This window comes from Onychostoma macrolepis, chromosome 04 (assembly GCF_012432095.1).
Source record: "Onychostoma macrolepis isolate SWU-2019 chromosome 04, ASM1243209v1, whole genome shotgun sequence".
Taxonomy (NCBI): domain Eukaryota; kingdom Metazoa; phylum Chordata; class Actinopteri; order Cypriniformes; family Cyprinidae; genus Onychostoma; species Onychostoma macrolepis.
The window spans coordinates 35,181,259-35,195,495 of NC_081158.1; the positions used below are offsets into that span (position 1 = coordinate 35,181,259).

The following is a 14,237-nucleotide window of genomic DNA, read 5'->3' on the forward strand; positions in this document are numbered from 1 at the left end:
TACATAACTATTTCAAAGTATTACATTTCATGACTTATTTAAGAGTATAAAATTGAATGTTTTTAATGTTTAGTAATATCTTTTGGCCACTGGGGGTGTCAGAGCTCCTCACAAACTACGCCATGAATCACATGTTTATATTTCAGCACCTGCTGATGAAGATATTTTGGAAACTCTTGTGATCAATGGAGATGGGACTGATGAGAGAGAAGAAGCAGATGATGAAGGCAGTGGTGATGATGATGATGATGATGATGGTGGTGGTGGTGGTACTACAATTGTTTCTGGAACATCAGCATATGAAACATGAAAAAAAAAGAATTTCTAAAGGATGTTTTTTTTGTCTTATGATCTTGACATCATTTGTCTTATGGTAAATATAAGTGTTACTGATGTCATTCACACATTCAATTACCCAGAATTCATGTTTGCTGATACAGAGACACTCAGTAAACAAAACTGCAAGCTGTTAGTTTGAGTTTGCGTAACTGAAGCCTGTAGTTTCTCAGAGACTAATACAGTTCATAGCTGTCACGAACGCTACTGTGAGGAGCGAGAAACGAGGAGAACGTAGAAGAATTACAATCATAACAGTCTTTATTATTCCAAACCTCTGGGAACACAGGACAGGCAGGAACACACACGTAGCCCTGGGAGATGAAGTTTAAAACCCGACAGGGAAACATGAGGCAGACTACACATTATATACTAAACTTAACGAGGGACAGACAGGTGGCGGGGAATCAACTAATAATGAGACAACGAGGACAGGAACGACCAAATAAGGGCACATGAGGGAGAAACTGATTCACAGGGACCAAAACACAATGAAGGCAGTCCAATCCTGACATTTGGCCCCCTCCCAGAAGGCGCGTCCTCGCGCCGAGGAACAACAAAAGGAGGGATGGGTGGGAACTTGGGAGGAGGCTCAAGAGGAGGACGGACACCCTAGAGGGGGCCAGCAGACAGAGACCAGGGAGGTGACGAAGGAGGGAGGAGCCATGGAGGAGATGAGGGGTTTGGAGCAGGAGGAGCACAGCTGGACCCAGGCCGCAGCCCACGGTGGAGCAGGAGGAGGGAGGAGCCATGGAGAAAGAATGGCCACCAACTCCAGGGGGAGGAGCCCGAGGTGGAGATGGAGAGCCAATGAGCCAGGGGGATGCCGAAGATCCGGGGGTCAGGGTGGAGCTGAGGGCTCTGGCGACCGAGGCAGAAATCCACGGCGGAGCCAGAGTGAATGAGGACTAGGGTTGGGTATTGTTTGAATTTGATCAATTCCAATTCTGATTCTGCTTATCGATTCCAATTCTTTTCGATTCCCAGTTTCGCTTCCAATGTGATTAAATAATGATATCAAACATCGCCTGTGTCTCTTTTTTGCAAACCATTTATTGGAGCTGAATACCATGAAAAAATAATCAACAGGCTACATAAAAACTGGACTCTTTAAGAGCTGTTTGTGTGCAAAAGAGTACTGCATGATTCAGGATAAATTGTGTTTTTTTTTCATCAGAAGTTGTGGTTCTCTCATGATTCTGAAGAAAAAACAGACAACTAAACAAAATCACATGAATGAATGAGTCAATGACTCACTCAAGATGTACTTGTTCCATTACTGGATGAATCAGCGTTCTTGAACGAATCTCTTGTATGTTTAAAAGACAAATACATTTTAACAGCCCCTTTTTGCCACCTACTGGCGTAACAATGTAATCGATAAATCTTCATTTGAAGTGTCAAATTACTTTCAAAAGGTGATTTACTCTATTTTAATTGCTACTGTACATATCAGAGTTTATATAGTTTATAAGTAGTGTTGGGCTAGTTACTGAAAGAATGTAAGATATTACTCATTACTAGTTAGTCCTTTCAAAAGTAATATTGTTACTTTACTTATTACTTTCTGGCACCAGTAATTAGTTACACTAGTTACATTACTTTTTCTTCACGCCCCACAGAAGTTGTAACTGTGTATCTTCCACATAAAATTCTTCTAGAATGTTATTAACAACATATTTCTGCCTCATCATTTGACCAAAATCAACATTGGATCGCAGTCAGAAGTTATTACAAACACTCAGCGGTGACTGATAGTGACATTCAAGTAAAAGTGTTGTATTTACCTCATTAATTGTCATGTGTAGCTTGAAGCTAATTGTAATATCTCCGCTACAGATATACAATTATATTTCATTATGTCAAGTCAAGTCAAGTCACCTTTATTTATATAGCGCTTTTACAATACAGATTGTGTCAAAGCACTTAACAGTATCAAATTGGAGGATAGAGTGTCAGTAATGTATAATGATAAGATTAAACACTCAATTTTCAATTTTCAGTTAAAGGCATTTCATTATTGAATTCAGAGATGTCATTGTCTAGCTCAGTTTAGTTTAAATAGTATCTGTGCAATCAAATCGGCGATAATCGCTAGAAATTAAGTGTCCCCAACTGAGCAAGCCAGAGGTGACAGCGGCAAGGAACCAAAACTCCCTCTGAGACAGAATGGAGAAAAAAAACCCTTGGGAGAAACCAGGCTCAGCCGGGGGTCAGATCTCCTCTGACCAGACGAAACCCGCAGTTCAAAAGTTGATATTTCTATTTTAATTTTGTTGCAATTTCTAACAATAGTAGTATTATGTAGTTAGGTATTTTATTATATTTTAGTTATTTTGTTATTTTTGGTTGATATATCTGGGGATATATCTCTGGGGGTCATCTGGGTGTCCTGGTCTCCGCTGACGATCAGGGCTGTAGACATCATCTCTTGGTGCTGATCCACCATCTGATCGGATACGGACTGAGAAACAGAATAGGAAAGAAACAGACAAATATTAGCGTAGATGCCATTCAACTTACGATGTAACGAGTACATCGTGTGTTATGGGGAGTGTTCCCGGTTCCGGTTGATCTAATTAATGCAGCCTAACAATCCTTTAACGGATTTGAATAATAGAAGCGTATTAATGTGTTATGTGTAAGCCAGGCTAAAGAGATGGGTCTTTAATCTAGATTTAAACTGACAGAGTGTGTCTGCCTATTATGTATTTTATCAAATCACATAAGTTTGTAAGAAACTGTTTAATTTTCCAAAAAGATTTTTATTTATAGTAATATAATGTACCAGATGCTGATCAGAGGGATGTGGGTGGGATGTAATGCCAGAGTAAATAGCCACAACTTACACAACAGTGTCCAGATCATCTTTTTTCATGACAAAATCAATATAATGCAATATTTCTATCTGCTGAATGTAAGCTTTTCCATATTCCAAGCTTACCTGCTGCACTGGGGACATCACATGCATGTGCGAGTCATGAAAATTATGAAAATAAATCTAGGAATTATTGGATTGTTGGATTTTAAATCAGCGGGGTTGAGGCATCAAAAGTAATTAAGTAACTTAGCTGTTTTATGGAACTGTAATATTATTACTGAAATCATATTAGTAATTAGTTACGCTACTAGTTACTGTAAAAAGTAATATTATTACAGTAACTAAGTTACCAGTAACTAGTTACTGCCCAACACTGTTTATAAGTACTTTTATCCCAGTACTTCTGTGATTTGAATGTTTGTAACACAGAAACGCAGAACGCAGATTTAAATGTTCAAATCACACTGGTGTGATCGTACGCTGCACAGACGAACCAAGTGATCACATTGATCGCACACGACAAAGATTGAGGAATGATACAGATGAATCATTGTAATTTAGGAAAAGAATCAAGCTGGTGTTTGAATCGTGTTCGCAATGTTTAATGATCTATTATATTAAAGTGCTTTGTCATGTTGGTGGTGACACCTCTCTTGCAACATGTTTAGCTATCACAGATATTATACTTAGCTTTTTTGGCTTCTGATCGCAAATGTAGCCAAATTTTGGCACGCTTAGATTAGCGAGCAAAATCCTGGCAGATCGCTAGGTCGGGTCCTCACAGATAAAGAAAAAAAGTGCATAGGAATCTCGAAATTTTAATTTGACAACAAGTAGCCGATTTTCGATTCCCAACCCTAATGAGGACCATGGTGGAGCTGGCAGGAGGAAGGAACACAACGGAGCCGGTGGGACAGAGCGACAAGGTGAAACCATAGGAGCGGAGTCCCGAGGCAATGGCGGGTCGACACCTCATCAAGGCGGAGCCGGAGCTGGAGCCGGAGCCGGAGCCGGAGCCGGAGGGACGAGGGAGCCACTGGGTCAACAGGCTGAGGCAGAGTCCGGGCCGAGGAGGCTGGAGGCGGAGGTGAGGGATTCTCTAGCCACGGCGACGATGGAGGATGGCAGACCCGCGGAGCTCGCACCATACAGATGGTGGGCTGAGGGCAAGCAAAGGGGCTTACAGACGACAGCGGAAGAGGAGGCAGGCGCAGGTGGGAGGACGGCCATTTGTGAGCCTCCGGGCTCTCAGGCCTGAACTCAGGAACGGGAGCCTTTTTTGGGGTTAGCTCTGGAACGGGAGCCCTCTCATCTTCGGTGTGGCACAGTGGCCGCGCCATACTCAGCTCACCACCACTCTTTCTCCCTCGCGATGGGCGTTGTAGCCGGCTTACGCACCTGGTCTGATAGGTTGGGCTCTGCTTCCGGGGCGATCCTTTACTCAGTCACTCGGCATTGCGCTGGCTCATTGATCGCGGTGGTAATGGGCTCTCCATCATCGGTGGGCTTGGGCTTTATCTCCGCACAGCAGGGAGATGGTGGGCTGGGCACTGGGTCCGGATTGGCACTCGCCAGTGTCCACTCCACAAAGGCGGCGAAATCCGCTCGAGGACCAGCTTCGGGCGACGGCGCTCTGCACGCAATGTTTAGACTGGCGCCATAGAACGCACAGAGCGCGTCATCCGGGTCAGATGAGTTTTAGTGCTTCTTTCCTGATTACATGTTTAACATGAACTGCTAAATGTGAGAGAGAGACACCCACTTCCTCTGAGAGAGAGAGAGATAATAATAAAAGAGAAGTGATGATAATACGTTCACATAAACATGCAAGACTCATGAACATGTGAAAGTTAAACTTTGTTTTCAAAGCATTACTTGAGAGATTTATACAAAAATATAGATCTAGAATTGTTATTCAGACTAGAATCTTAAAGACTGTAAATTGACAGTGACTGTAAACAGCAGCGGTTACCGTGGTGATCAAATAAGCACATTCCTGATTGATTACAATAGCTGTGATATAAAACTTCTCTGTTCTTTTTTTTTTTTTTTGGAACATTGCAGTATTTTTTATAAACGATTTCTCTGTGAACATCATTATTTATAAATTCATGTACTCTGGTAATCTTTAACCAAAATAACTTCTCCCTCTCACACTTCACGTCAGTCAGAGGACAGAAGTTCTGCTTTTTGATCACTTTAGCTTTCCATAGTCCATTCATATCATATTTGTATGTTAAATATTACATATTAACATTTCTTTTCTAAGTTATCAAGCTTTTAAAATGAGCACTGAGAAAAAAGCAGTAATTGCTGCATGTGTAAAAGTTTGTGAGCTTTTATACACTGAGACTTAATAAAAGTTTCATAAGAACCGCTGGTGACCAGGCGTGTAGTTTAACGTTAACCAAACTAACTGATCACAGCTGCATATTCTGCTTTAATATTCAGTACTTATTTACATCAAACACTGACCAAAAACTCAAGGGTAAACCACAAAAATAACAAAAATGCAAAAATCTTTTAGTTCATTGACATCCTCTGCTGTGGCTCGTCAGGCAGTGAGATGATTGACAGCCGCGTATTCACTGTAATCCTAATTATTCCTCAATCTGACACTGTCAGGACAGTCTGCTTTCTTGTGGAAATTCACCACGCTGTAATTCAGATCCTCAGCAGATGTGATCAAGATCTGAGAGTCACCAGTGGCTTTCTGAGCTGTAGTGTAAACAGTGTTAGAAGAATCAGAGGGGTTTGTGGGTAATTGAGCAGTGGCATAAACGGTGTTAGAAGAATCAGAGGGGTTTGTGGGTAATTGAGCAGTGGCATAAACGGTGTTAGAAGAATCAGAGGGGTTTGTGGGTAATTGAGCAGTGGCATAAACGGTGTTAGAAGAATCAGAGGGGTTTGTGGGTAATTGAGCAGTTGCATAAACGGTGTTAGAAGAATCAGAGGGGTTTGTGGGTAATTGTTTGTGGGTAATCTCCTCATAATCACAACCAGTGTTAGAAACCTGCGGAGAGACAGAGAAATTATTAACAGCTCGGAAGATTTTCATTATAGGAGAGTTTAGAATTCATTCAGCATATTATTTTATACGAACCACTCCATGTTTTGCTGCTCCAGCCTGAGATGACGATTTACCGCCTGCCAAAACAAGAGTCTTAAATTAATGACATTAGTCTATATCACATTTCAACACTGAAGTCTGTTTTTACATATCATCAAATATCTGTATTTTGCTCATTGCAGCCTGTAGGTGGCGACAGATTCAAAGTGGGACAACGGATGAACAAATCTTTGTTTTAAACTCAGTAGAAAGAGAGTTTCTGCATCTAAAGACATTAAGAAGGAGCTTTACCTTGAGACTGATGCTTCTTACAGGAAAAAAACAGTACTAAGAGACAAACGATGATCAGAAGCAGAAGAACCAGAACCAGAGAAATGATCAGAGATAAACCTGAAAACACAGGAGAAAAAAATCAAATGAATCAATCTGATCACTCTGAGCTAAATATCAGATCAGATCATGGCCGTAGCTTGTTGTACCATTCAGTTTGTCCTAAACAGTCTTTATGAGCACAGAATCACTCTAACCCTACTCCGTTTAAAAAGACTGTAACCTGAAGATAACAAATGTGGAAAAGCTAAAAAAAAAAATACCACAACATTTTGTTTTTGAGGAAGGAAATACAGTGTCAGACCTAGTTAAAGAGTCATCGGATGCCCATTTTCCACAAGTTGATATGATTCTTTAGGGTCTTAATGAAAAGTCTATATCATACTTTGGTTCAAATTTCTCAATGGTAGTATAAAACAACACCCTTTTAACCTTGTTAAAATCAGCTCTTTTCACAGCAACCCGTTTTGTTGCATTTCCTTTTAAATGCTAATGAGCTCTGCTGACTAGATTTCTTGCGACGCGGGATTAAATTCCCGAATAAAACACGGTAGCGGTCGGTAACTCTGCTGTAATTTGAACGGGAGCGGGCAATCTAACAATATCCTGTTCCCGACGTCCTTTCAGAGCAGCATATATGCGCTTTATTCTCATTGACCACCGGTACAGAATATACAGCCCTCAGACAGAACAGGCAGGTTGTCGATGAGTGACAGAGCAGAATAAGGATGGAGCAACGTCTGGATGCGCTGTCCTTGAAGGACGTTCAACTCGGTTTTGTTTATATTTTGCTTAGCCTATAATTTTAAATGACAGATGCCGTATTTATTTATTGATTTTTCTCTGCGACACTTTTCCTACTGTGTTAACAGCAAAATGTTAAACGAATTTAGCATTTTGACAAGACGAATAAAAATAGCTAATAGGCTATTTTTGAACAACCTACTTTTTTTTTTTTTCTTCTCTCTGTGACACTTTTCCTATTGTGTTGTAAATGTTAAACGAATTGTATCCTGTCACTCAACAATCGTGGGAGTGGCCTTGGTTTGTGTGACGTCACACAGACAAGAAGCTGAGAATGGCTTTATTTGAAAAAGGGGATATTATTTATAGTGAAAAAAAAAATACCACTGGGTGGATTTTTATCATTATAGGGTGGTTGTGTACACACACTGACAACACACATTTATGTTCAAATAACATGTAAAAGTGAGTTTTGCAAAAAGACCCCTTTAAAAGTTATAAACATTTTCTTTGGAACCGCAAAATGTCTTTGAGCCACTGAAAGTCAAATATCCATTCCCAGTGCCTTGCAAAAGTATTCAAACCCCTTAATTTTTTCACGTTTTATGTTGCAGCCTTATGTTAAACTGCTTTAAATTACTTTTTTCCCACATCAATCTACACTCCATACACCATAATGACAAATCAAAAAACAGATTTGTGACAACTTTGCAAATTTGTTAAAAATAAAATACTGAAATAAGTACATTGCATAAGTATTCATACCCTTAACTCAGTACTCAAGTTTTTTGGGTATGATGCGACAAGCTTTGCACATCAGAATTTGGGAATTATCTGCTATTCTTCTCCTCGCCTCTTCACCTCTCAAGCTCTGTGAGGTTGGATGGGGGTAGACACACATTTTCAGGTTTCTCCAGAAATATTTGATTGGTTTCAAGCCCAAGCTGTGGCTGGGCCACTCAAAGACATTCACAGAGTTGTGTATAAGCCACTCTTGCTGTGCTTAGGGTCATTGTCCTGTTGGAAGGTGAACCTTCTGGCCAGTCTGAGGTTCTGAATGCTCTGGACTGGGTTTTCATTAAAGCTATCTCAATATTTTGGTGCATTGAGCTTGTCTTCTACTCTGAAGTGTCCCTCAGTCCCTGCTGCTGAAAAACAGCTCCACAGCATGAGGCTGATACCAGCACACTTTACTGTTGGGATGGTACTCTGCAGGTGATGAGCAGAGCCTGGTTTCCTTCAAACATGATGCTTAGAATTGAGGTTCATCAGACCAGAGAATCCTGTTTCTCAGTGTCACGAATCAGGTCCATGGACTTCCATTCACTCACCGCCAGAGGTCACTCGCTCACCACACTGACTCTTTCACTACACTACTGTTGCACGTCACCCAGGACTTCAATTCCCATCATCCATTGCACTGATGACTCACACACAGCTGATTGCACTGATCACACAGCTGATTCCCATTACACGCCTTACTTAAACCATGGACAACTTTTCACAGATCGCCGAGTATTATTCTGTGTTTAGCACTCCCCAAGTGTTAGCTGCCTTACCGAGCCAGTCTGTGTTTCTGTTTAGTTCCAGTGTTGTTCCAACTGTGCCAGAAAAGGGTATGAATACTGATGCAATGGAATCATTTCAGTTTTTTATTTCTAATAAATTTTCAAAGTTGTTACAAACCTGTTTTTGCTTTGCCATTATGGTGTACGGAGTGTAGATTGATGTGGAGAAAAAATTATTTAAAGCAGCTTAACATTAGGTTGCAACATAACAAACCGTGAAAAAAAATGAAGGGGTATGAATACTTTCGCAAGGCACTACATAAACACCTACAAACTGCAAACTACAAAATGCGAATTTATCTCAATAAATAGGTCTATAATATCAAACTTGATTATTAATAATTAAATAATAATAATATCTTACATATCAACTATTTCAAAGTATTAAGTTTCATGACTTATTTGAGAGTTGAAAATTGAATGTTTTTAATGTTTAGTAATATCTTTCGGCCACTGGGGGTGTCAGAGCTCCTCACAAACTACGCCATGAATCACATGTTTGTATTTCAGCACCTGCTGATGAAGATTCTTTGGAAACTGTTGTGATCAGAGGAGATGTGACTGATGAGACAGAAGAAGCAGATGATGAAGATGATGATGATGATGATGATGGTGGTGTTGATGTTGTTGATGATGATGATGATGGTGGTGCTACAGTTGTTTCTGCAATATCAGCATATAAAACATGGAGGAAAAAATTCTAAAGGATGGGGGGGGGGGGGGGTTCAGAAAACAAAACTGTAAGCTGAAGCTTGTGTGACTGAAGCCTGTAGTTTCTGAGAATAATACAGTTCATAGCAGGTTACTGGAGGAGCATCTTTAACTGCAGCTTCTTAACTATAGTACAAGACTGATGAAATAACTCACAGAAGTGCTACAAACTGCACTAATACTGCATCCAGATGAGCACACTTGAACTAGTAACACCAAAACAGAAAACTACAAACTGCTGCTACTTTCAGACTGAGTCCAGATCTGCAGGTACTGGACATTTAAAGAAAGAAATGAAGAATAAAATACACAAACACTGTCCAAACTCAGTGTGCAGTTTCTCATTGAGCAGAACAGCAACATTATTCTACACTAAACTGCACTTTTGACTGCAGCCATGAGCAATTATAAGAAAACTTCCTCTTTTTAACTGTGTTTTGTGGTTTTGCTTTAAACACACAAACATCTAAAATGAACCTGCTGGTAAACCTGTGTGAACAGAGTCGGTTCTCTTACAAACATCACTGATCACTTTCTTTGCACACTCAAGCAACATGATTCAAGACACACAGTGATCTGCTGAATGGAAGCTAGCTGTGATTATTAATGACATTCTGATTAATATGAGTGAGAAAGTCATCTGTACCTGTAACGCTGATGAGGACTCGTGTGATGAAGCTCTTGTGTCCTTCATCAGACTGAACTCCACACCAGTATTCAGCTGAATGTTGTCGAGTCACATGACTGATGGATCCCGTCAGGAGCTGCTGCTCTCTGTCATCATACAGCTGGATCTGTCCCGCAGCGGTCCATGTTCTGCTCTCCTTCACAGACGTCTCTTCAGCACAGAGATCAGATCCAGATCTCCTGCAGACAAACTTCACATCAGTCCTGTGGGATTGTGGGTATTTGCAGCTGATGTTCACAGATCCTCCTGCAGCAGCTGAGAGACTGATGCTCTTCTCACAACAATCAGCTGTTTGAGAGTCAAATCAAGCTCACATTAAACCAGATTCATCAGTTCACCACAGAAACAAATGCATGAGTGAATGAAAGCAGGTTTCAAGCATGTTCAGGTGAAACTCAGAGAAGAAACTGTAGTCTTCAGAAACTTTGACTATAATCTTATATTCTCCAGAATCGTTCACATTCAGCTCTCTGATAAACACACGTAAGAGACGAGCAGATCTGTCATCATGAACAGAGAATCGGCCGACATGTGTCCATTCTGCTGCTCTGTTAGTGTTTATTAGAGTTAAACATTGATCTGCTCCAGTTTTACACACAGCTATCAAAGGATTCGCTTCTAGCGTCTTATATTTGTAGTTTATAATGACGTTTCCTCCTGAATATCCTCTCACATCACTGATCTTTTGACCTGTTGAACACAAACTCAGTATCAGTGATGTTCTTCATTATTCATATAAAGAAATGGCACTTCATCTTCTTTTACTGACGTGGTGAGATACACACACACACACACACACACACACACACACACACTCTCATCGATCACACTCACACTGACACACACACACACACACACACACACTCTCTCTCACACACACACACACGTTCGTTTTTGTGAAAAGCGGGGACTCTCCATAGGCGTAATGGTTTTTATACTGTACTTACTGTATGTGCTATTGCCCTACACCAACCCTACACCTAAACCTACCCCTTACAGGAGACTGTGCATTTCAACTTTCCCCAAAAAAACCTCATTATGTGTGATTTATAAGCGTTTTGAAAAGTGGGGACATGGGTCAATGTCCTGAGATGCCACCTTCAGCTTGTAATACCTGCCATACCCTCGTCATTATACACATCTAATCTATTGACTTTCTCTGCCTCCCCTCGACAGACTCTCAGTTCTGCACAAATACATGTAAGAAGTACTTGGCTACAAATCAATTCAACAGTTATGAGTTTGAGGCTGTGTGCTACAGTATTTACAGTACAAGTCCTCTCATCTGAAGTTCTGCTACTATGTACTGTAATTGTAATGTGTAAGTCGTGTAAAACCCTGTAGATGATCCTGCAGGCAGCTTTCCTTATGATCAGTCCATGCACAAGAACATGCTCAACTATAGTGCTTTATAATTCATCAGCAACAAATGACCTTTCACCTCCACGACCAGGATTAATTTCTCAAAACACATAATCAGCTCTTGTTCATATCATCCTGAGATTCTGACTGCTGTGTCATCATTTTTGCTACTGAAAGTTCACACACGGATAAATGTGTGCTATTTGTGTTCTTTTTGTGATTCTTGATGTAGTTATATTGTGTGTTTGTGTTTTCTAAATGATAACATGGTTAAATCTGTGCAAAATGATGCTGTTATTGCAGAGTTTTGCAGAAAACACTGAGCAAACTGGAGCATGTGAAATGTGTTAATGTTTTGAGAAACGTGTCTTTGTTTCGAGAACTGTGTGAATGGTTTGGAAAATTGTGCCGAATGAATCAGTTACAGTGTGTTAGCAATCGAGAAAAACTGTAATATGACAGCATGAGCTGAACGTGTGAACCGCAGTAATTACAGTCAGTGTTGAGTGTGGTGATGCTGATGATCATCATGGGTTTGAGTCTCAGTTACTCACCTGTTATAACCTTCAGATTCACTTCAGTGTATGAATCTATATCCCAAGAGACATCAGTTCCACAGTAGTACGTCCCAGAATCCCCTTCACTCAGATCTCTGATGGTCACAGTGAAAACTGCTGCTGTTGTGTTGTCATACAGAGAGAATCTTCCAGAGTCAACCCATTCGTTTTTAGTATTAGTCCTGATTAGCTCTGTGCACTGCTGTCCTCTACAAAAATACTTTGCATTTTCTGTATATTTTCTATCATATCTGCACCTGATCCTGACTCCTCCTCCTGAATATCCCGTCACACTGATGGAGCTCAACACACCTACAACAAACCAGCATCTTAACACAACAATAATATATTTATTTGAGAATACACAGAAATGAGCTTTCTTCAACATTTCAAAATCAGTTGAACATAATAACTGAAGTTAAAGTCTCTGCTGTTTTTAGTGATTTACTGTGAGTTCAGATTCTTACCAGGAATCATCAGCAGAGTGAAAGTCCAGATGATCTTCATTCTTCTCTCTTATTCAATGATTCTCTGTTGTTAGTAGATTCAGTTCTTCTGAAGCTCTCGATGTGTGTTCAGATGAGTTTTAGTGCTTCTTTCCTGGTTACATGTTTAACACGAACTGCTGAATGTGTGAGAGACAACCACTTCCTCTGAGAGAGAGAGAGAGAGAGAGAGAAAGAGTGATGGTTAACAAAGAGGGAAGTGAAACTAATATTTCACACATGCCTCAAATGAACATGCAGATTTTACATCTGTAATATACATTTATAATTCGAGTTTCATCGCCCTCCTGTGGTGAAATATGAGAATTACATTAATGCGATTTATTTCTACAGATAATAATAATTTACACTGCTGTTGATTATTTCTGCATCTTTAATTTCAGACAGAGGTAAACGTTGAGTTAAATTATTTTGCAGTGATTAAAAATGATTGAATTATTAAAAAAAATTTACTCACTATACCACTGTACTATTAGACATATTATTTATTTATTTGAAAATATGTATTTTAATCGATTTTATTTATTTATTTTTTAAATAAAATGTTTTATTAATTAAAAAAAGAATAATAATAATTTCTCAAAACCACGGTACGTTCTGGTATTTTTTGTAAGTGTTTCAAGGACGCAGGTTGACATACTGCTGGATGTCCAGCTCAAAGTCATCAAGGTCACACCGACCCAAAGCGTCCGCGGAGGGAACCCAAACGCTCTGATGATCTTCAGGCTGCAGGCGCTGCAGGAGACGCGGAGCAGAACGGGTTCATAAATCCTGAGGGTCTTCACATGGTTCAGGAGCCGGATAGAGAGCCCTTTGACAGCAAAGACACGCATTTATCTGTCCAAATGAGGACAAGGCCACCAAACCGTTCCTTATGAATGTATTATGTGTCTTTAACACCAACAGCATGAATGAAGTTTCTGGAGGTTCAGACTTCAAGTAAACACATGCACATGAATGAAAGTCAAACGCTGGAGGCTTATTAACAGCGAAGCTTCTTTCTGATCAAACAATGACCCGTCGCTGATGCGCTCGTTAACCTGATATCAGCAGGAGGTTCATTAGCGGGGAGTGAGACATCCTCCTGACCCTCGCCGTCATCCGCTGACCTCCTCGCTCTCATTACCAGCAGAGACGGGAGACGTCAGGTCAAAGGTCACAGCTCCTGCTGCCTCTGATCAGGCCGTCAGTAATTAAAGTAAACACACTAACGAGTGCACTAATCACTCCGTTACAGAAACAGCAGCAATGCTTCAGCGAGACGTCTGACCTCCAAAACAATACAGTGTACGCTTTTACTCTGTGTGTCACCCTCGTTTACTGAGAGTGAATCGTTTGAAGACTTTAAAACTCTTGCATGTACATTTATATTTATATATTTATTGTAGATTATACATACATTATACATAAATCTTTTATTTTTACTCATTGTTTTAAAAAATATTAGATATTTGATATTAATATATATTTTATACACACATATATTAGTTTTATGTATTTTATTGAAATATTCCTTTATATGATTATACAATAAATATTTGACG

General features: G+C 40.0%; 1 protein-coding gene across 2 annotated transcripts; it reads right to left on the reverse strand.

Annotated features, from left to right (window-relative positions):
• Positions 1-635: 635 nt before the first annotated feature.
• LOC131538676 (uncharacterized protein DDB_G0271670-like) lies at positions 636-13,702 on the reverse strand. Of its 2 annotated transcripts, XM_058772690.1 has the most exons (9): positions 13,334-13,702; positions 12,655-12,840; positions 12,445-12,499; positions 12,185-12,282; positions 10,227-10,556; positions 9,383-9,532; positions 6,519-6,617; positions 6,261-6,304; positions 636-6,170 (listed from the first exon to the last, which is right to left on the reverse strand). In XM_058772690.1, the coding sequence occupies exons 2-9, from the start codon at positions 12,692-12,694 to the stop codon at positions 5,754-5,756; spliced, it is 1,233 nt and encodes a 410-aa protein (XP_058628673.1). In that variant the 5' UTR covers positions 12,695-12,840; positions 13,334-13,702; the 3' UTR covers positions 636-5,753. The 2 variants fall into 2 exon arrangements, with proteins under 2 accessions (XP_058628673.1, XP_058628672.1); XM_058772689.1 differs by having other exon boundaries at positions 12,185-12,499; positions 13,334-13,701.
• Positions 13,703-14,237: the final 535 nt, after the last annotated feature.